Source organism: Quercus lobata, chromosome 4 (assembly GCF_001633185.2).
Source record: "Quercus lobata isolate SW786 chromosome 4, ValleyOak3.0 Primary Assembly, whole genome shotgun sequence".
Lineage (NCBI taxonomy): Eukaryota > Viridiplantae > Streptophyta > Magnoliopsida > Fagales > Fagaceae > Quercus > Quercus lobata.
Genome location: NC_044907.1, coordinates 4,323,834 through 4,325,225, shown reverse-complemented (window position 1 = coordinate 4,325,225; position 1,392 = coordinate 4,323,834). Strand labels below are relative to the sequence as shown.

The 1,392-nt window shown below is 48.7% G+C and overlaps 1 protein-coding gene across 1 annotated transcript; it reads right to left on the bottom strand.

Moving 5' to 3' along the window:
- Window positions 1–227: 227 nt before the first annotated feature.
- On the bottom strand, window positions 228–1,392 carry LOC115984422. The gene is made up of 2 exons (XM_031107449.1): window positions 403–1,392; window positions 228–245 (listed from the first exon to the last, which is right to left on the bottom strand). The coding sequence occupies exons 1-2, from the start codon at window positions 1,390–1,392 to the stop codon at window positions 228–230; spliced, it is 1,008 nt and encodes a 335-aa protein (XP_030963309.1).

The window sequence follows — 1,392 nt, the reverse complement described above, 5'->3', positions numbered from 1 at the left end:
TCTGTGGTATGCTTTTTTGAGTGATCTAAATGATCCTCCTGATGATGGTCCTCCCGTGATCGTATTTATCTCCCCGATCACTTTGCGTGGAGGCTGGGACGGATGGTCGTCATCCCGAGTAAAGGATTCATGTTGGGTCCTGTTGTCGTCTCTGGACTTGCCATATTCTCCTTTCTTTACATATTTTTGTAACTTTCCTTTCCGTATTAATTCCTCTATTTGTTCCTTCAGGTCTCTGCATTCTTCTGTATTGTGACCGTGGTCTCTATGGAACCGGCAATATTTGTTCTTGTCACGTACGTTGGGGGACGAGTGTAACGGCCTGGGCCATTTGAGATAATGCTCGTCCTTGATCTGCGTGAAGATCTTGTCAACAGGCATAACCAAAGGAGTAAATATTACCTGACGAGGATTTTTGTCGTCTCTCCTTCTATTCCCGTCGTTGTTCCGACGTTCTGGTCTGTCTCTCTTTTGCCCTCTGCGGTCGTCTTCTCCTTTGGACTTGTCCCCTAGTCTCTCAGCATCTTTTATGGCAGCTAGAGCATCTTCCGCGTTCATGTACTTTTGTGCCTTCAGGAGCATCTCAGCCATTGTCTTCGGGGGGTTTTTTGCAAGAGAGGCCACAAGGTCTCTGGATCTCAACCCTGCTTTGAAGGTCGTCAGCTGCACCTTGTCATCAGCTTCGTCCACTTCCAGAGTTTCCCGGGTGAATCGCTTGACATATGACCTCAGAGTCTCCTTCTCTCCCTGTCTTATGGTGAGTAAATAATCTACTGGTCTCCTTGGGCGTTGTCCCCCTATGAAGTGGCGCAAAAAAGCACTACTCAGCTGATCGAAGTTGTCTATGGACGAGTTTGGTAACTTAGTAAACCACTCTCTTGCAGCTCCTTTGAGAGTCGTAGGGAAGGAACGACACAATATCTCGTCAGGTGGCTGCTGGAGACCCAGAGTCGTCTTAAAGGTATTAAGATGATCCTGAGGGTCCTTGAGTCTGTCGAATGGCTCTAATTGAGGCAGGCGAAACTTTGACGGCACGGGGCAATCAAGTACTGCTGCAATGAAGGGCGAATCTGTAGCCCTTACCATTTTATCTACACTCCGGTCCGTCTTTTCTTTGATAGCGCTCCTTAGTTCGTCCATCTCTTTCCTCATTTCCCGAAGAAGATCTGAGTTCTGTTCGTCCGGAGTAGTTGGTCTCCGGGGGATTTCCCTCTGTTGGCTATCCCCTTCTCCCTCCGTGTTACCCTTGGACCGGTTTTCTTCCTGTTGAGCTTGTTGAACCTGCTGGAGCCGCTGCTTCATTTCCTGGTTCTGTCTGGTGAGTTCCTCAATGGTGGCTGCAAGGGCTTGAACTTGCTGGGCCAAGGTTGCTGAATCTGGGTTGGATTCCAT